The sequence below is a fragment of the Pygoscelis adeliae genome, unplaced genomic scaffold (genome assembly GCF_000699105.1).
Source record: "Pygoscelis adeliae isolate BGI_AS28 unplaced genomic scaffold, ASM69910v1 Scaffold79, whole genome shotgun sequence".
Taxonomy (NCBI): domain Eukaryota; kingdom Metazoa; phylum Chordata; class Aves; order Sphenisciformes; family Spheniscidae; genus Pygoscelis; species Pygoscelis adeliae.
In genome coordinates this window covers 2,285,197-2,304,009 of record NW_008825532.1, presented here as the reverse complement: position 1 = coordinate 2,304,009, position 18,813 = coordinate 2,285,197, and the positions used below count along the sequence as shown (strand labels likewise).

The window sequence follows — 18,813 nt, the reverse complement described above, 5'->3', positions numbered from 1 at the left end:
GGGGCAGCAGCCCCGTCCTCGCGTCCTTCGTTATTTTTATTGATCATATCTAAACGTAATTTTAGATTACGCCCTCAATTGTTTTATGATAATTGATAGGTATTAGCATGTTTCAGAATTACAGTCTTTGAGGTTTGGGTAACTTTAATGTAATTAAAAGAAGCTGTCTTCGTATTTTTAGGCAATTGCATGGTGTATTTTTCAAGTTGTTAACGCTTGGGTTTTGTCAGAAAATGAAACAAATTATTTGTTAAGAGTATTATGGCTTGCCTCTACATTTGCATGAGAATTGCAGTCCAAGTGGTAATGCATCCATTCTGCGTCTTAAAATAGCTTTATGAAAGCTACTGCAGTTTGCTAAATACTTGTGCCAACCATATTAAAGTGGACTTTATGCAAAAGCAGCTTGTTTCTCATTGTTGCATGTTTTGAGGTTTCAGACTTAATATGACATTGCGTTCTTTATGTGGTCGTGTATCGTGTAAGATGAGAAACAAGCTTTCTATCCCTTCCGACTTCTGATACCTAATTTGAACTTAAACCAATGCAGTGTCCTAAGCCTGTGTCTCCAAACAGTTCAATCTTTCAGATTTTGACAGCAATTGATTACTACTTGAATGTTGAACGTGTATATTGAAATTTGTAAGAACTATGTAAGTTCTAATATTTCTATTTTAAATAATTTAAAGCAGTTTAACCTATTTGAGATGTTCAGTGTTTTTTCAGAATATATTTGGGTCTCGGTATATATTTGGTATTTCAGACCAGCAGATCTACTTGCTGTTGACCTAATGTTTTTGATACTATTCTGCATTTCATTTTTTGCAGCCATGCCCTGTACTTCTCTTCCAGCAGTGATGATGAATTTGAAATGTGTGAGTAATCGCACATGTTAGTTTGTTTTCTGAAAAGGATGCATTTCTATCTGGTTATAGTGAAGCAGTTTTTACGCTGATTTTCTCTCGTTGCTCCTGCTGCAATGTACGTTTTCTCCTTGCAGTGCAGTGTTGGTAGCTATATGCCATAGTGAGCGTTCTTGAATCTCGTGTCTCAACCTTGGATGCTTTTTGCCTTGCATAATTTTTTTTCTTCTTGCCTCAGTTTTGTCTGCTCCCTGTCACTCACTTGCTTCCTTCTTAGTCTACGGAGCATCTTTGAATAAACATTTTCTCTAAGCAGTTACTGTTCCAAACACATGTCTAAACTACTCAGAATTCCCTCTTACGTGTCACAGCTTTTGCTGCATGAGTCTTAACCAGCTGGAGGGATGTTTTTGGCTTTTCATAGTGGCTCAAGGTCTTGGTAAGATGGAATTGAATACTAAATTTTACGTGGTGGCTTCTGCTGTGCATAACTTCTTATCTTTATGTTTAGCCTGTTCATACAAAACCTGGTATTCATATTTTTCTTTTTTGTAATAGCCATTATGAGTATTATTTTGTGCTAGGGTAGTTGGGTACATGCTGGGTTTTTTCCTGTTGCAAGAGTTCTATTTAGCTTGTTCCTGAGATGGACTAATCATGGCTCTACCACATCTCAAGTGGGTTTCAGACTGGTAAGTAATTTAAAGGTTTGTAAATCTTGCAATATGTTCCTCTCTGCATATTCAACTTTTGAACAGAGATGGTAGAAATGGTAAGGCAACAAGTTATATCTGCTTATTTTGCCTTTTGCATATCACTCTCGTGTTAGTTCAGCTGCTTTTAAAGCAGATTTCTCATTACTTTAGAGTTCATGCTGTGCTCCAGCTCAGTGCTATGTGAATGATCTTAAGCATTGTTAAGCCTTAGTACTTTTGTCCCATTGAATTAAAATGTGCAGTGTATAGTTCCTGCACTACCTACCTCTGGGCTTTTAAATCTGATAGATGTTTCAATGCTGTCCATTCATTAGGTCACTGTTCACTTTCCTGTAATTTTTTAAACTTAAATATTTGATAGTCTGCTCTTCTTTTCTACTCTTCTTTTGCCTCCTCCATCCAGGAGGCTGTTGAGGCCAAAGTCGTGTCAGCTCTGGCATGGAAGGTAACTGAGAGTAACTAGTTGGGGCTTGGAGCAGAGTATTTACAAAGCTATTCTATTGCCATACTATCACTATAGTGACAATTGTAGGAAAGAGTTAAATGAAAATATGTGCTAAGAGACAAGAAACTAAAGAGAATTGATTTATTAAGTAGGAAGTCTTATTTTTCTGTAAGCTTTTGGTTTCCTGTGACTGGCTGTCAGCCTTATTAGTTTGGTGCTGCTTCATGGTCTAGGAACACTGTGGTTATGATCATCTAGGAAAGCTTCTGGCTGCTGGCCATTTGTGCTTCAATGAGCCACCTTGATGTGGTGGCTTGGAAGGCAGCAGATGCTGTGTTTACTTCTTTTGTAATGAAGGTAGTGGTGAAGACTACTGGGTGCTAAAACTGAAAATAACTTACTGCTCCAAATACTTTTTGAGCTTCAAGATCTTGAATTCTTTTTTTCCCCCCTTCTGTTCTTCTTCAGAGAGGACAACATTCAGTCCCATCCTATGCTTTTTAACTTTAGTGTGCTTTCAGGGTAGCATTTGGGTGTAGCTCTGCTGTTCTTCCTGGTACCAGAATCTATCAATCAGCCATAAAAACTTTATCAAGCAAACCTGTCTTCTGGTTTTGGGCTTATGGCATAGTGCAAAAGTTTATAATCCCATTGAAGTCATGCATGCAGCTTCAGATTGTGAGAACAAACACTCCTTAACTGCTATTTTGGCCCATTATGTTCTTCAAGCATGTGCAGTACCACTGCCTGAACCGTGTTTTCATGTTTAGCAGTCACCACAATATTCCTGGAGTGATTAAAACACATTTGTTTCTGAGAAGTAGTGTTGAATTGCTGTTCTGCAGTGGGGTGTTATTGTTACCATTTTGAACATTTTTTTGGAGTCACTTAGTGGAATAAGTGTATGGATACCTCTTTGCAGTAGGAAAACTACTGCCTGCAGTCATTGAAATGCTTGGATAAAATATTGATAAACCCATTCAATTCCACCCCCAATGATCTAGATATGTGAGGAGGCTATACTGGATACTGCAAGACATGTGACAGCACTTCTTATTTGGCTTTGTGCTAGGCAAGGATTGAATAATGAAGGAAATGCTAGACAGCTCCTGTCAGCTTTGAGGAATTGAGAGCTGGAATTATATGTAAAGGATTCTTATGTTTGTTGTTTGGGGTGGGGTTTTTTTTGGTAAGACTTTAGACTGAATTTTTACTAGTTACAAACTTTTCTCTTAAAAAATGCATAACAAAAGAAACAGAACTTTGTTCTTAATTAATGTTTTATTATTTCAGTTGTAGCTAGAATGAAAACTCCCAAATCTGTTTCTAAAAAGACAGATGCAAGGTGGGTGCTGATTTTTCAATGTTTATATATGTTTTCTGTATCACATCTACTATTCAGAATACAGAAAAATGGTCAAAAGTTCTAGTGATTCATAGGCAGATATGTGTATAGGAGTGAGTACAGACAGAACTGTTGTATGTTCAATCTTTATGTTCAGGTCAAATGTAAAATGGGATGTTTGGAGGTGTATGTGCTCTATTGCCAGTCCTATTAATGGACGTAGCTGGTAACATTTGCTGTGAGCAACTGATAATGTTATATTGTGTGGATTTTTTGGGTTTGCTTTTTTAGTAAGGCAAACTTACTCTTCTGTTTTCCTGCTTATGCCTACCTTTTTTCACATTATTTTCTTGTTTTACAGTTTGAAGGACTTAATCGATGACTTGGATGATTTCTTCTTGGACTTTAAAGTGAGAAAGAGCACAACAAAGAATGGTAAGTAACTGTCCAACAGCAAATATGAAGCAGGAATTTTAATGGGTGGAAAGACAGCATTCATTACTGAGCTAATAAATTTCTGAGAGAACTTGTTAAACATAAGATCGCTTTGTCTCTTCCTTGAGGGTAAGAGGAGAGGCTTTTCTGTTTCCTCTGGGGGTAACAGAGGGAAGCATGGTCATACTGTTCTGACAAGTGTACATTTTGAAGCATTGCTGTAGGTCTGCAGATACTGTGGACTATGCTAGTATTTGGGTCTGTGAAAAGAGTAGCAACTCATGGTTGATTAGACTGAGCTGCAAATAGGGGATGATCACTGTGGAGAGAGGACTTGGGATACACAAAACAGCATTCCTATGGCTGTACCAGCTCATTCTGTGGCCAAAAGACACTTGAGTAAAGAAAGAAGGTAACTTATTAAGCTAGATACCTTTAACTTGATATAGATGTTGACAGTCAGGCATCAGTCTTGCCTATGGGTGTTGCAGAGCCACAGATAGTCTTTAATTTGGAGCTTCTTTAGCCAAGGTCCCATGTGTAATCCTGTTAACACTGGCTACAAGACTCTCTGGCAAACCATGACTTGAGGTGTGTCGGTGCTTGTCTGAGCAGGATCCCTGTTTTCCCCCAAGGGGTGGAAAGTGCCTTGGTTTACTAATATTCAGAGCCTGACTACAGCTGTCTAGTGTGCTTCTCATTGATAACAAGCAAACTGGACTTTCCTAGAAGAGAGTGAACAGGGCTCTGGAATTCTTGACAGCCACTAGGCCAGCGATCAGGTGATAGAATTCTAGTAGATGAGGGATGATAACAGGGATCTCATGTAAACCTGGAGAAGCTCTGACCCCTGATCAAGAAGGGCAGGATCTTTTGCAGCTGGTGTGAACGTCAACCCTGAAACATGTATGCCAGCTGCAGGCTGTGAAAAGCTAATGGAATGGTTTCTGGAGGGGAAATGGGGGAAGCAAAGTGGACCAGAAGCATCATTTAAAAAAATGTCACCAATAGATCTGACATGATGCCTTGATCTTGATAGGTCAAATCTGAGATGTCAGAAGCCTTGTTTGTTGGCAAGTGTGCACTCTGTGCTGTAGGCTATGGTCCAATCCGCTAAGGCTGAGCGTTTTTTAAGTCACCCTTCACTTGGTGGTTTTATAAAACTTCAATATGAAATGTTCAGCCTTACTCTTACATGCATGTAGCTTTTGTTACTGGGAATGAAGATTATGCCAGCACTAGCTACCTACTCAGGATTGTTAGGCCTGATGACTGATGTATACATACCTGGGGTTTAAGCTACTTTTTTTTTTTAATACATATTTCAGTGACTTTCCATTTAGTATGATGGTAAATAAGCAGGGTGTAATAAAGAAAAAGCAAAGATATCTTTCTGTTCTTTGTGTTTTCCTATCTTTCAAGGGATTTTTTTGTGTTAAGACAGAGGCAGGTCTCCTAAATAAAATTACCAAAACTTTAAGCTGTTTCTTTTGAATTGCAGCACAGAAGGATCTTCAGACCTCTAAGAAGTTGATGACTTCTGGAAAGAAAAACACTTGCTGCCAAGAATTGCAGTATCCAGAGGCTTCAAGTGGCACTGAAGATTCTGTCTTTGTAGAAAGTTCATGGCATGACTACCAAAAAGGGGGAGTGAAAGACTCGAAAGAGAGTCAGGGGTGCATAAAACTCCCACCTCCACAAAATCTGAAAGAGTCAATTTCCAGAGGCAGTCCAGATTTGCTTGTTAGAAGGAAGGAAGGAAGCTGTGAAAAGAGTACAGAAGATAAAGTGCCAACTGTGGCACTACGACAAAGTACAGAGGTAGAATCAGATAGCTCAGATGATGAATTTAAATCATTAATAGAACGGATAAGGAAACGAAGTATACCCCGAAAACCAATCTTAAGCACAAGTAAAACTGTCTACCAGCCAAGCACAATGGGTAAGCAATTGTTCTTAGCTAACTTGCAAGCTATCTGTTGACAGCAATGGTAGTGCTAATTGCCTAATACTTTTCGTTTGTGTGGCATATGCTTTAGAAGTGCAACCCAGCATCTTGCAATTGAATTTGATGCAATCAGAAATTATTCCTCTGAGCATCCTGAAAAGTGATTTTACTAGTCTTGTGGTATCAAGATTTAAGTTTTTCACTATTGCTTGTTTTTATAATTCCTATAATTGTAGGAATTTTTAGTTTTTAAAATTGTTCTGAAAACAAATCTAACTGGTGGTTTTGAACGATGTTAAGTAACTTTTTTATGTATGATAGCAGTTAATGTGAAGCTGTCATTTTGGTAAGACTGAAATTTTGAGCAGTTTAGATGCTGTTAATTTAGTATTTGGATTTATAATTGACTTTATTTAAAATACAGTCTATAATGAGAATTTCCTAAATTAGTAGCTTCTCTCCTTTGACTAACTGAAGTTAGTTGCAAGGGGAAAAGGGCTATTGCTGAGTAAGAGCAGGTGAGAACAAATCTCTTTCTAGAAGAGTGCGTTCCTCACTAACAAGGACTAGTTCAGGGCAAGGAGACCTATGGAAGAGGATGGCTGACAACATAGAAATATGCCCGGGAAAGAGCAAATTTTTTTGTTTAATTGAAATATTCCAATGTGGTCTAGAAAACATATTATTCTAGAAGTGAGCTGGCAGCTGCGTTGGCTTCTCTGTATATGGTTGAATAGTGAAAGGAGACAAGTGGCCCAAATAGGGAAACAGTTATAGAAAAGCCAGCAGAGAGAACATCTACTGAAACTGCAAACCTTGAAGCGGTCCTTGATTTCTGGTGTGAGGGTCAGTCATTTTAGCAATCTGTCCAGATGTGGACTGTGGAAATAGGCAGCTATCTGATCAGAATTTGCCTGTGAAACAAACAACGTGACTTACGGTACATGACAGAAGGTTAGAACGATTTTTTTTTTGTTCAAATGGTGTCTCTCTGCATTACTGCTCTCAATGTGCTGGTGATGTATTTTGAACTGGTGAAATGCCTGAATGAGGTCACAAATGCTTTTCCCTTCACTTCCTCCTAGCTGATGTTTGAAAGTTTGGAGTCTGCCACTCCTTCATTGAATGGTAATTTTTGTAGTATATAACGGCAAATTACCTTTCCATCAGTTGTAAAAGCCTTTGCATTCAAGTATGCACAGTAAGAGTGTGTATGCTGAGGTGGAATATTTGGCTTTTTTCACTGTTGTCTGTTACCTGGTTGCTGACATCTGTGCTCCCGATTGTTTGACAGTGTGTAATCCTGTGACTCTTTCTGTTGAACTAGAAAACATCAAGCCACCCTGGGAAGATGCCCAGCCCTTGAAAGGGGAGGGCGTCAAGACACCAAGGCCAAACTCCATTTCACTTCAAGAAACACCTTCCAGGATAATGGCTTCTGCAAGAATTCATAGAAATGAATTGGTCAGTTGCTCACAATCAGCAAAGACAGAGAAAAGGTAAGTGTTTCTCCATCTTTACTATGTTCTAGGACCATTATAGATGGACAAAGAGATGCTAAGCATTTTGGCTAGGATGACGTTTTGATTTTTCTGGTACCTAGAAACTTCTGCTACCAATTCAGCAGTTGTTAATGGTTAAGTAGCTGGAAAACAAAGCTTTCAGTCTCGGGTATACCAGGGAGAATGTAAGCTAATCTCCACTTAGAGGAATTGATGACAAATAAATCTGACAAATGTCAAATCTTCTTTGTAAATGTTAGCTTTCTTGCTATTCCTTGTCTTGGCACAGCATACTTCTAACGTGCGCTGGCCCTACAGATTCTGTCTATCCAGATGCCTGCCTCTGAAAATATATCAAAACTGATTCTATTAGTAATTCATGCCTTTTAACAAGCTTGTCTTGATATTTTTGACCTGTATTGTTATAACTTGCGAAGTTCATGTTTCTTTTTCTATAAGTGGATGCAGCTTAAGCTTTTCAGAAGAATGTCTTTTTCATTTCTAATAGCTGCCTTTATTCTGCCTTTTAGCCATGTGACATTTTCTTTAGTCATTTTGTAATTGTGTATACAAATACAAAACATTTAAATGATGTCATCAAAGCTGATGCTTTGTCAGAGTGCTGCAGTATTGGAGTTAGTGATCCTAGTGGAATATCTACTTCCTCTGAATGAATTCCTGAGGATTCCCAGAACATCTTTGGCTATATTTCTGAAAATATACCTTTATTGTGGGTGATCAAGGCTGTTCATATATTGATCAAGTTTTGGTATAATTGTGGCTTGCTGTGTCACAAAGATCTGAGCTACCCTCTTCTCCTACTTAGGAGTCCTCATAATCTAGTTTTGTGAATTAATGAACTAACTGCAGAACTACTGCAACAGCTCTGCACCTTCATGCTCCTGACGGGGGAAGAAGACAGTTAAGCCTGTGCACCCCACTGGCCTTGTGAGGGCAAGCTAGTGAAAAGAGTCAGGAGAGGTTTATGCCAGTGGCAGCATGCCAGAGATCTTTATTGGCTATAAAGTGGCCATTATTTTTCAATGTGATATCTCAGTACTTCAGTAAACTGCTTAATGGCTTTTCTTGCAGGCTCAGGGTGTGCTCGGTGCCTGGCTGTTTCTTGCAAGATCTCTCAAATCCATCTTCCCACTATGTGAAGTATTTCAAGAAAAATAAAGAGGAGCTGGCACAGAAGCTCTATTGTCTGTATAATAATACCATCTTTGAGCAGAAGGTTGGCTTCAAAACAAAAACTACAATTCTAAAATGCTGGTTAATACGTTGCTCCTCCCTTTTTGATTGGATTGTTCTTTATCCTCTTCAGTTAGTAGAAGTTAAGCTTTATAGCAATGGCTTATGTTTGAATTAGTTCAAGCAATTTCTTTGGAAGGGGTTTATCACCACTGTGATGCAGCGGTTTTCAGCTTGGCTTGCTTTCCCAGCTGTAATGGTGTACCATCCTTAAGTGTGTCCAAGAGTCCTTAATGAGAGAAACTGCTACATGAGGGGCCTTGGATCAGTTTCCTCTTTGAAGAGGTGACTGATATTTATCTTCATGTATTTTCTAGTACCTGCATGGTCATCAACTCAGCAGCCCACGAATGTTTCTCTTGCTGCCTCTGTGGTAGTAGACCCCAGCAAAGGCAGCTATGGCTTTCTGCTGCTGAAAGAAGCTCGAGGTTGCCTACCACCATTGCTCATTTAGCTTTTACTGAAGTAACACGTACTAGTGAACTCTGCAGCATTACCACAGCCTAATAGCTAGTTTTGTAGCACAACTTTCTTGCCTGCAGCTGACAAAATGCAAGCGGTGGGAGCGTACACTGGGGAGTAGGGAGCTGATGGATAAAAGCACTTCCCTTTGTTGTTAGGGCCTGTTGCCTCATGCTTAGTCATGCTACATGCAATCTTTATTCATTCTTATTGCATGTTCATGTCTGCCATTCTGGAACAGATTAAAAAGCTGCTTATCCTTTGAATAACAGTTTTGACTGAACTTAAAGCTATAAGTTGTGTTTCAAATTGAAGGTTCAATTTCAGAGAACTGCTGTCTTGACCTTTACATCTTCTGGGATACTGGAGACCCTCCTCTGGTGAGAAACATCCTTGAAAGGAAGGATGCTGCCCTTTAATTCCAATCGAATTTCCTTCAAGAAGGAAAATGTTTGTGTGCAGCTGAGAAAATATTGTTGAGCTGACCAAGGACAGGATGAGGTCATGATTTCACATAAAGCCGAGCTGAACAGGCTCACTATTGCTGAAAGCAAAATATCTTGCTCCTCAGTGTTTCAGCCGTTACCTGTGCTGGCACTTAGTACTGTTGGACCATTTACTTAAGCTCATTAATTAATTTAGATGACAGAAAACTGTTAAAAAAAGAACAGAGCTAACCACGATAGATATGATGAGGGCTTATAAAATCAGGAGCAGCATAGAGGATAAGCAAGGGGTGATTATTGACTCTCTCACAGCGTGAAGGCTCATCAACTTAAAATGGCAAGTTGCAGGTTCAGAACAACCAAAGCAGATGGTACTTGACCTGTAAATTATTAAGCTGTAGAACTTCTGATCATAGACTATTGTGGGTGCTAACATTGCATATGTATTCTTAAACATATGCACACACACTCTCCCCAAAACACCAGAAAACAACTTTAAGGGCTACTTAATGCAAAGGAATCACCTGTGGCTCAGTGAGGTGTTGTCTTGCAAATGACTAGCAGTTGGGAAGAGTACTTTTTTTGAAGAGGAAATTCTGTTTTATGCCTGACCTGTCCTTGCATTTCCTCTTAAGCAGCATGTGTTAGCCACTGTTGGAGGTAGAAGAGAGGAACTAAGGGACTTTTTGTCTCATCCTGCATTGTGAAACTCCCAGTGTTGGTTACAGAAAAACTGATGATGGGAATAAGAAGCCATGGAGGGTGGGTTTGCATCTTAAGTGACAACAGTGTTAAGGACATTAACAGAGACATCCTCTACTGGCTTTGCAATAAATATAAGGGGAAGCCAGAGGGACAGAAGAAGATAAGAGAGGTAGGAGGGGGCAGACTATATGTACTGTTTTGTTTTTCAGTTACCAGAAAAAATGGTAATAATCTGGAATAACAAAATGAGAAAAACAGCAGGATATTGTGTAACTGGGCAGACAGAAGGTCCTGAAGCAAAGCGTTATGCTCGCATAGAACTTTCTGAGAAAGTCTGTGACTCTGCAGGTAGGTAAAAGAAAAGATATGTTGATTCTTCTTTGAGAAAGCGAGTTCTAGAGATAAAAACATGAATCAGAGGCCTAAGAGATCTGGAACTGGACCCTGCTTTGAAATTTCAGATTACCTTGAATAAATAAATCCATTAATGTTAGTACTCGTCCTCACAACCCCTCTAAGAGGCTGGACAAATTTACAAAATGTGAGAACAGAGATGTATTCATGCTAACTGCAGTATTTTGTTTATATTTCTTACTGATTTGAAGACCTATAGGTTACTCTAATTCTATATGTACTATAATGGCAATCTGAAGTCTGATTTCTTCTATCATAGCTAGCCACCTTGTTGGTGGTATTTAAAGCTGGAATAAAGACAGGTCAGTGCTAAATTAAGTTTTATTATGTGGTGGGTACTGTAACTGTTATTTCTCCCTCATCCCCTCCTGATTTGGGGAAACGAATGTTGCAGTTACCGTAAGAGAACCAGTTTTGTAATTAATGGAATATTTTGAAGTGAGCTTAATAAATTCGATTTGAGAGAAACAACAGAGTACCCTGGGAATCTGCTTTTGAGGGCTTAGGAGTCCACAAGTGCTGGTCAGTTTTTAAGAAGCACCTTTGAGAAGCACAGGAGCAGGCAATCCCAGTGCGTCGTGAGTCAAGCAAGCGGGGCAGAAGACGAGCTTGGCTGAACAGGGAACTCCTCATGGAGCTGAAGAGGAAAAAGAAATTGGATGATCCCTGGAAGCGAGGTCAGGCTTTGCAGGAAGCCTGTAATCAGAGCTGTGCTTCATATATGCAGGGAGGAGACATGAAAGGCCAAAGCTCAGAGTTGAACCTGGCCAGCGTTGTGTCAGATAACAAGAAGGGCTTTTTTAAGTACGTTGATAGCAGGAGGAGGTCTAAAGGAAACATTGGGCCGATACTTGTTGAAGATGGTCATCTGACTAATGGGGATGAAGAAAAAGCGGAGGCATTCGATGCTTTTTTTGCCTCAGTCTTTAATAAAACGGGCAGACCTTGGGCTGCCCGGTCCCCTGAGTCGGAGGACCACGGGTATGGGAACAGTGACTTTCCATTTGCGGACACTGGAATTGTCAGGGACCAGCTGTATCAGCTGAATGTTCACAAGTCCATGGGGCCTGGTGGGATTCATCCCAGAGTGCTGAAGGAGCTAGCGGATGTTATGGCAGGACCCCTCTCGATCATCTCCCACAGGTCTTGGGAGTCTGGGGAGGTCCCTGCTGACTGGAAGCTAGCCAATGTTGTTCCAACTTGCAAGAAGGGCGTGAGGGAAGACCCGGGAAACTACAGACCTGTTAGTTTAACCTCACTTCCTGGAAAAATTATGGAGAAGGTCATAGTGGGTACTCCTGAAAGGCATTTAAAGAATAACGCAATCATCAGGCACAGTCAGCAACACTGGAACAGGCTTCCTAGATAGGTGGTCGATGCCCCAAGCCTGTCAGTGTTTAAGAGGCATTTGGACAATGCCCTTAATAGCATGCTTTAACTTTTGGTCAGGCAGTTGGACTAGATGATCATTGTAGGTCCCTTCCAACTGAAATATTCTATTCTAATTGTGGAGAAAATTCAGTGCTCCGCTGTAGTTGTTTCTGGATTAAAAATATCAATGCTACAAAAGCAATCAATGAATCTTGGTCTAAATAAAGGTGTTTCAGGTCTCAAAAAAAACCCCCACAAAACCCAAAGCCAAGCAACAAAACAAAAACAAACAAAAAACCCTCCAAACAGATTAGGATGCAGAATTAGGGCTAATCACAAAACTGGAAATGCACTGAGTAAAACCTTGTTTTAGGGCATTTTGTCTTATCAAAACTTTGGTTATTCCAACTTCCAAAGTAACTCTTGCATCTTAATAAAGAATGAGTGTCAAAGGTCTGAAGCAGTGATAAAGGATGAAAGTCTGTACTTCCCCATACCTGAGATCTTAATGTCTTTTGTTTGCCTTACCCCAAGATCGTCTTCGAGACACGCTAATTCATGAGGCTTGTCATGCAGCCACCTGGCTGATCAATGGTGTTCACGATGGACATGGACAATTCTGGAGATTCTATGCCAATAAATCAGCTGTGATTCATCCGGAACTGCCAATAGTAACACGATGCCACAGCTATGAGATTAATTACAAATTCATCTATGAGTGTGTTCTGTGCAAAGCTACGTGAGTAATGTTTTGATCTTGTTTTTGATCTTGACTATGTATTAACTTTGTCTCTAATTTGGCAGTCTCCTGTGTCTAGAAATCATGGGTCTCTTAAACTGTGAAGCAATTGGGATACTCTCTGAGTTGTCACTTCACATTTCCTGAGCCCACATCAACCTCGCTACATGATTTCACATGTTTGTTTCCAGGTAGTTTCAGTTCCAGTTCAGAGGTCAGGACAGGCAGAAGTGTCTTCTGAGGACCTTGGCGGTGATGGAAGGTCTTTAGGAAGCAGTAAGAGATCATAATATGTGCCTCAGCTTTGAAGGACATGGCAGGGAAAGGTCACACCCCATGTGGCTGCTCTCACTTTTCAAACATTGCTCAAATGATGTAAATTTGGATTCACCTTCTACTGTAGTTAATATTGAGTGAACTTGTGAACGTTTTTGACCACTTATCTCTGATTTCATGATCAACACTGATCCTATTATAGGTTTTTTGGCAGGGCGTGGTATTTCCAGTCTTAACTAAGTACTACATCAGGAGTAATACTTGTGGGCCTATGCTGATGGAGCAGTGACTGGATCTGGCACATCCCTGTAGAATGCATGTAAGCAAAGTACTACCACGTGTTGCACAAGTAAGGCGTTCCAAGTTCTTTTGAAATCTATCCACATTTTACGTTTTACAAAGTAACATCTTTGAATGTGCCATGACAACAATCTAGGTTTGATCTAAGGAAAAACAATCCACAAGGGAACACTAGACTTGGCATGGTGGACTGAGTTACTTTTTTATATGCTCATCCTTATAAAGATAGTGAGGACGATCTGATGCTGAAAGAAGTTAGTAGTAACTGGAATTCAGAAGCAGCACAAGTCCCCATAAAAACTGGGCACAAAATGTGTGACAGTAATTAGATATTAGAACAAAGTATCAGAGGAAGCTTTCTGGGTTTTGTATCTTGATGACTTTGAATTAAGACTAAACATTTTGACTAATCTTGTATCTTTGTTATGGTAGTGCTAAATAAAATGTAGAGACCAACAATATGATGATTTGTATTGGTTTAAAGCTCTAAAAGCTATAGTCAGTTTTCTAGTTGATCTTCTACCTCATTTACTCTTTCAAGCTTGTGTATATATTAAAGGAAGAATAGATGTCTGCAGCCACACAGATGTGAGCAGCACTGTGATATGAAGGATTGAAGCTAGGATGCAGATCTACTGATAGATAGCAACACTGGTCATCAGACTTCTGTCTTGCTTACTGCATTGTGAAATGAGAACTATATATGTTGCTGGGATCAAGCAGAAGAAATAATTGCTATAGTGATTTCACAGGTTTCTTACCTTTCATGGGTATGGAAGGTGTTGCCTTTTCATAGAATCATAGAATCATTAAGGGTGGAAGAGACCTCTAAGATCATCGAGTCCAACCGTCAACCCAACACCACCATGCCCACTAAACCATGTCCCTAAGCGCATCATCTACCCGTCTTTTAAATACCTCCAGGGAGATGGTGACTCAACCACTTCCCTGGGCAGCCTGGTCCAATGTTTAACCACTCTTTCAGTAAAGAAATTTTTCCTCACGTCCAATCTAAACCTCGCCTGGTGCAACTTGAGGCCATTTCCTCTCATCCTATCGCTTGTTACTTGCATTAAGGTTGGAAAAGACCTCTAAGATCATTGAGTCCAACTGTCAACCCAACACCACCATGACCACTGAACCATGTCCCTAAGCGCCTCATCTACACGTCTTTTAAATACTTCCAGGGATGGTGACCCAACCACTCCCCTGGCCAGCCTGTTCCAATGTTTAACTACTCTTTCAGTAAAGAAATTTTTCCTCCTGTCCAATCTAAACCTCCCCTGGCGCAACTTGAGGCCGTTTCCTCTCGTCCTGTCGCTTGTTCCTTGGGAGAAGAGACCGACCCCCACCTCGCTACAACCTCCTTTCAGGTAGTTGTAGAGAGCGATGAGGTCTCCCCTCAGCCTCCTTTCCGCCAGGCTAAACAACCCCAGTTCCCTCAGCCGCTCCTCATAAGGCTTGTTCTCCAGACCCCTCACCCGCCTTGTTGCCCTTCTCTGGACACGCTCCAGCACCTCGACGTCCTTCTTGTAGTGAGGGGCCCAAAACTGAACACAGTATTCGAGGTGTGGCCTCACCAGTGCTGAGTACAGGGGCACGATCACTTCCCTGCTCCTGCTGGCCACACTATTTCTGATACAGGCCAGGATGCCATTGGCCTTCTTGGCCGCCTGGGCACACTGCCGGCTCATGTTCAGCCGGCTGTCGACCAGCACCCCCAGGTCCTTTTCCGCCAGGCAGCTTTCCAGCCACTCTTCCCCAAGCCTGTAGCGCTGCATGGGGTTGTTGTGGCCGAAGTGCAGGACCCGGCACTTGGCCTTGTTGAATCTCATACAGTTGGCCTCGGCCCATCGATCCAGCCTGTCCAGGTCCCTCTGCAGAGCCTTCCTACCCTCGAGCAGATCAACACTGCCGCGCAACTTGGTGTCGTCTGCAAACTTACTGAGGGTGCACTGACCACAGGTAGCTGACCACAGGCTTCTGTATGTAATGACTTCAGTCTCAGTGGGAGAGCATGAAGTTTTGTGAATTCAGTTCTGCATAGCCCAGGAAAGTGGCTGACAATGGTGTGATTTTTTAAAAAAAAAAAAATTATTCTCCTCCTCCTAACTTTAGGAGCTAAATGCATGCTTAGAAAGCATGCATGGGATATTTTTTCCTCAGGATTATATATGCTACTTCCAGAAGCATTGGAAGGAAACAGTATTTCACATATGAAAGAATCTTCCTGAAGTGTTTAATATGACTATGCAATGCATTAGTTGCTCAGATGCAACTGAGCATTGAGAAGATGGTGATGGCTTTGAGGAGAAACTCCAAGGGGTAGTTGATACATGGGTTGTAGAGGTGTTTCAAAATGTTGTAGCACTTCATACTACTAGGCTGAGAGTAAAAGAGACAGAGGAAGGAACCAAGCTGAAAAGGCAATGGAAAAAGTTCTAGGGTAGAGAAATATGTAATACAGATTGATTGTTCCACTGTGTGAAGTATGTAGTCTGTTTCCTATTCTAAAATGCTAGCTTAGAAATCTGACCTAAGTAGCCTGGCAGAAGAGAAAGGAGCCCTTTCCCACAAGTACTGTCTACTGCAAGTGTGAAATCAAAGTACTTATTTTTCCATTTCAGGATTGGACGTCATTCCAAGTCTCTGGACACAGAGCGCTTTGTGTGTGCGTTCTGTGGGGGGCAGCTGGTCCTGAGTCAGCCCACTCGGAAGGATGGCACTCCTGCTAGGACACATCTAATGCCCTTTGCAAAGTACGTGAAAGAAAACTATGGACTTACTAAAAGAGAGCAGCATGGGCTGAGTCATGCAGAAGTCATGCGGAAACTCAGTGCTGATTTTGCTTTAAAAACTAGGCTTCAAGATTCCTTGTAATATCTCAATACACTTCCTTTCTTGATGCCACTTAAATTTTGTGTAGTAGTAAATGAGTCTAACATGAGCCTAAGAATGTGTTTCAGAGGATTCCAGATAATTCTAATATTTTAGCATTAAATACTTCTAATAGAAAAGGCCTTAAGGTCTTCTTTAGAATGGGCAAGAGTGAGCAAGAAGTAGTGATGGTAGAAAGTCCATGGTGATGCACAAGTCAGGGTATCCTTAGACTTCAGATAAACACCACCTGTGCCTGGGAAGATGCAGTTCTAGGCCCTTCGTGGGACTGACTTGCTATGTTTGGCTAGAATTTTCTGAATGGTATTTACGCGTAGTGCTTCATAGAATGTCTTCAATGACTCCAGTGTGCAATGGATTTACTCTTTCATCTGGGTAGCTGATATGCTATAGACTCTGTATATGTGCTGAAGAACTGCTAGGTGTACATCTGTCTGGGATTGCCAGATGCAAGAAAAATCCAGGCCCATGAACCAAAGTCCTCTGATTCTGTCTGGATGACTTCCAGACAGGAAAAGGGGCAGACCTGAGGAAGGCTTCAACATGAGTTCAGGCATTCTCCCAAGGAGAGTTTCTTGAGTGATCCTTGGCTGTTTTTGTTAAGAGTAAGTGGTAGGTAGATGATGCCTCCAATCTGTTAGAGAAAGTGTGAGTTTCTGCAAAGCCCTCTGGCCTTAGTGAGATAAAAGCTCTTTCTGATTAAATTTTGATTGCAGTTGTGCCTCTATCACTGAGATTTCATAGACACTGAAATAGATGCAAAAGGTCGGGATGGGGAAAGCAAATTCAAACACTTTCCACCATAGAATGAGAAGGTCTAGTCAGATGACTTAAGTCTTTCATGTAGAACATGACTGAATGTGTCTGTTACAGTGTTTGTGTCTGCTGTGAACAAATTGCTCAGGGGATAGTAATTTTGAATAATCAATAAATGCCAATTTTATACCAACTGTGTCAATGAACCAGGCTTCTTTGTTTCAGTTTAACCATGGCTGTGTAGGTATAATACGTGAAAGCTTCTGATTTCTCCTAGCTAGTTTTTAGTTTCATGTGCAGCAGGTCACCCTGCTTGCTGTCGAGAATACCTCTCCCTGCTTCTCACCTCCTGCCCTGCCTGTATTAATCCTGTTACTCTCCAACTGAAGAAGTAGTATTAGCAGCATATGAAGGCATTTGAGCTGCTTCAGAAACAGTTGGTACTGAAGCACAGCTCCTCTGAGAACCTCGATTGCCTGTGCTGCGCTGGATGTTCAAAGGTCATGCAACTGATGCTACATTAAGTGGGTTGTACTGATAACGCAATGGGCTCGAATGGGAAACCCTGACCACCCAGGAATCTTGGAAGTGATCATGGACTGGCCAGAGGGCTGAAGCTTTGGAGTGTTGCCAGAGGAGGCAACTCACGCTGAAGAGGTCCCATTGTATAGTAAATTACCAGCAAATGAAAAGCAGTAAGCCCTGTCGTATTGTGGGAAGACATTGGAGGTGGAAGGCTGCTGTGTGGGGTCCTACACAACAAGTCGCTGAAACTGCTGAAGGAAAAGGTGAATCGAGTCAGTTTGCAGAAGTGAAAGCCATCTAGCTGGCTTTAGATATTGCTGAATGAGAAAAATCTCTATACTCACTCATGGATGGTGGCAAATGGCCTGTGGGGGTGGTTACGGCAATGGAAGCCGAAGTATAACTGGAAATGAGTGGCAAAAGCAGCCCATTGTGACTGGCCCAGAGGCTCCATGCATCCTTGGCATAGACTACCTCAGGAGAGGGTATTTCAAGGACCCGAAAGGGTACCGGTGGGCTTTAGGTATAGCTGCCTTGGAGACGGAAGAAATTAAAGAGCTGTCTACCTTGTCCGGTCTCTCAGAGGACCCTTCTGTTGTGGCGTTGCTGAAGGTCGAAAACCAACAGGTGCCAATCACTACCACAACGGTGCACTGGTGGCAATATCGCACCGAGATTCCCTGATTCCCATTCATAAGCTGATTTGTTGACTGGAGAGCCAAGGAGTGATCAGCAAGACTCACTCACCCTTTAACAGTCCCATATGGCCAGTGTGAAAGTCTAATGGACAGTGGAGACTAACAGTAGACTATCGTGGCCTGAACAAAGTCATGCCGCCGTGCCACACATGCTAGAATTTCAATACGAATTGGAGTCAAAAGTAGCCAAGTGGTATGCCACAATTGATATCGCTAATACGTTTTTCTCAATCCCTTTGGCAGCAGAGTGCAGGCCACAGTTTGCTTTCACTTGGAGGGGCGTCCAGTACACCTGGAACCGACTGCCCCAGGGGTGGAAACACAGCCCCACCATTTGCCATGGACTGATCCAGACTGCACCGGAATAGGGTGGAGCTCCAGAACACCTGCAATACATTGATGACATCATCGTATGGGGCAACACAGCAGGAGAAGTTTTTGAGAAAGGGAAGAAAATAGTCTAAATCCTTCTGAAGGCCATTTTTGCCATAAAGCAAAGTAAGGTCAAGGGACCTGCACAGGAGATCCAATGTTTAGGAATAAAATGGCAAGATGGACGTCGTCAAATCCCAATGAATGTGATCAACAAAATAACAGCCGTGTCTCCACCAACTAATAAAAAGGAAACACAAGCTTTCTTAGGTGGTGTGGGTTTTTGGAGAATGCATATTCCAAATTACAGTCTGATTGTAAACCCTCTCTATCAAGTGACCCG

The 18,813-nt window shown here is 41.4% G+C and overlaps 1 protein-coding gene across 1 annotated transcript in view; it reads left to right on the top strand.

The window, feature by feature from the left end:
• The first annotated feature begins 7,327 nt into the window (after positions 1 to 7,327).
• The window catches only part of ACRC (acidic repeat containing), a 17,075-nt gene continuing 5,589 nt past the window's right edge, over positions 7,328 to 18,813 (top strand). Inside the window, exons 1-5 of the mRNA XM_009331741.1 lie at positions 7,328 to 7,332; positions 8,347 to 8,491; positions 10,331 to 10,469; positions 12,441 to 12,645; positions 15,849 to 16,097. Of these exons, the coding sequence (XP_009330016.1) occupies positions 7,328 to 7,332; positions 8,347 to 8,491; positions 10,331 to 10,469; positions 12,441 to 12,645; positions 15,849 to 16,097 (743 nt within the window). The remainder of the gene's footprint in view (positions 7,333 to 8,346; positions 8,492 to 10,330; positions 10,470 to 12,440; positions 12,646 to 15,848; positions 16,098 to 18,813) is intronic.